Raw genomic sequence first — 2279 nt, 5'->3', positions numbered from 1 at the left:
TATGGGCCAAATGCTGGCAAATGGGACTAGATTAATGTAGGATATCTGGTCAGCATGGACGAGTTGGACCAATGGGTCTGTTCCTGTGCTGTATGACTGTATGACTCTATAACCACAACCAATTTCCTTTGTGCCAGGTCTGACTCCAACCAGGAGAGAGTTTGCCCCCTGATACCCAGTGATTCTAGTTTTGCCAGGGCTCCTTGATGTTGCAGGGTAGTGACTGTATCTTCCGAGCAGGAGTTGGAATGTGGTGTTTGAATTAAAGAGTTTCTGGAATGTGGGAATGTGGGATTCTCGAGCAGATTTGTTGAGGTAGGGACAGGGTGATGTTACTGATGGTGGAGCTCCGCTCAAAGTCTGAGTGTGTGAGTGTGAGAGAACAACGTGTGTCAATGAGCAGAGTAGGAGATGAGTGAATGTGGCACTGGGATTGAGGTTGGTGGGGGGAGATGGTGTGGGTTTGGATTCTCCCAGCTCTGGTCATCCTCATATCTAACCTCCCGTCCCTGGTACAGGTGGGAACTCGCGCACTGCAATGATTGCGGCTCTCAGCCCTGCGGATATTAACTACGAGGAGACCCTCAGCACACTCAGGTAGGTCAGCACTGTCAAAGTAACATAGCAGATCCTCGTCGCTGGGGATTGTGGTGGGACTGGACAGGAACCATCAAACAGCCACATGAAGGCTGTGTTCTCTTTCAGATATGCAGACAGAGCCAAACAGATCAAATGTAATGCGGTCATCAACGAGGATCCCAACGCCAGGCTGATCTGGGAACTCAAGGAGGAGGTAGCCAGACTGAGGCAGCTGCTGTCGAAGCAAGGTCTCAGCATCATGGACAGTAAGGAGCAGCGGGCCAACCAGGGGAACCCTGGGATACACACCATCCCCCCCGCCCCCCGCCCTGAACTCCCAACCCCCCAACCCCCAACCCCCAGCACCCAGCAACCACTTCATCCAGATCCTGTGCTGTCCCTGTCCTGGGAGTGTTTCGTGGGGACAGTGTAGAGGAAGCTTTACTCTGTATCTAACCCCGTGCTGTCCCTGTCCTGGGAGTGTTTGATGGGGACAGTGTAGAGGGAGCTTTACTCTGTATCTAACCCCGTGCTGTCCCTGTCCCTGGGGAGTGTTTGATTGATTGAGCTGTTGGAATATTTTAATTTCTTTTCATTGCTACTCCATTCATCTTGTTTCTAACCATCATATCTAACATTTGAATGTCTTCCACCCCGCCCAATCCCTGTCCTATCTTCCCCCCTACCCCGACCTCCCCTTACCCCGCAACTCTCTCCATCTCCTCACCCCCTGTCCCTCCTCCCCTATTCCACGCCCCCCAACCCCCAGGCGTACAATTTGAGGAGAACAGCAATTCACAGCCAAGCCCTCGGCCCATGGTGCTTGAAGGTGTCGAAAGTTTCCTCACAGCCTCGATCCCCAGTCGGGAGGAGGATTCAGCCCCACAACCCTCCCCCCTGCCCAGCCCCCAGGGGCAGGTTGAGGGGCAGCTGAATGGCCAGCTGCTATCCAGTGAGGAGGCGATGGATCGACTGCAGGTGAGATTGCTTTGGTCTAAATGAAAGCTCACTGAGCTCCCACTGCCTCCAGAGTGAGGAAACAAGGGGGCACTCTGTAGGCCTGTGGGTCTGCTGTAGGCCAGACAGTGGCCCAGGGGTATTATCGCTGGAACAATTAATCCAAAGACCCAGGCAACATTGTGGGGACCCAGGTTCGAATCCTGCCGCGGCAGGTGATGCAATTTGAATTGAATAAAATAATCTGGAATTCATGATGGCCGTGAATCCAGTGTCGATTGTCGGGAAAAACCCATCTGGTTCACTAATGTCCTTCAGGGAAGGAAACTGCCATCCTTACCTGGTCTGGCCTACTTTTTTTATTCATTCACAGGATGTAGGCATCACTGACCAGGCAACATTTATTGCCGATCCCTAATTGTCCAGGGGGCAGTTCAGAGTCAACCACATTGCTGTGGGTCTGGAGTCACATGTAAGCCCAGACCAGGTAAGGATGGCAGTTTCCTTCCCTAAAGGACATTAGTGAACCAGATGGGTTTTTCCGACAATTGACAATGGATTCATGGTCATCGTTAGACTCTTAATTTCAGATATGTGACTCCAGAGAATGCTGTGGGTGGCGGGGGGGGGGATGGCGGGTGATCTGACTGAGGTGTACAAAAGGTCACAGACAGGATGAATTGGGAGAAACTCTCTAACCAGGGGGTGGAACAGGAGGTTTAGAAGGGATTTGAGGAAGAATG

The 2279-nt window shown here is 52.1% G+C and overlaps 1 protein-coding gene across 1 annotated transcript; it reads left to right on the top strand.

Annotated features, from left to right (window-relative positions):
• Positions 1-223: 223 nt before the first annotated feature.
• On the top strand, positions 224-1581 carry LOC125487827 (kinesin-like protein KIF1C). Its single transcript, XM_048620218.1, has 3 exons — positions 224-597; positions 706-845; positions 1349-1581. Exons 1-3 carry the CDS (start codon positions 539-541, stop codon positions 1579-1581), a joined length of 432 nt encoding a protein of 143 aa, XP_048476175.1. The 5' UTR covers positions 224-538.
• The last annotated feature ends 698 nt before the right edge of the window (positions 1582-2279 follow it).

Source organism: Rhincodon typus, chromosome 45 (assembly GCF_021869965.1).
Source record: "Rhincodon typus isolate 14 chromosome 45, sRhiTyp1.1, whole genome shotgun sequence".
Classification (NCBI taxonomy): Eukaryota; Metazoa; Chordata; class Chondrichthyes; order Orectolobiformes; family Rhincodontidae; genus Rhincodon; species Rhincodon typus.
The sequence above is the reverse complement of the archived record's forward strand: the minus strand, read 5'-3'. Positions and strand labels throughout refer to the sequence as shown.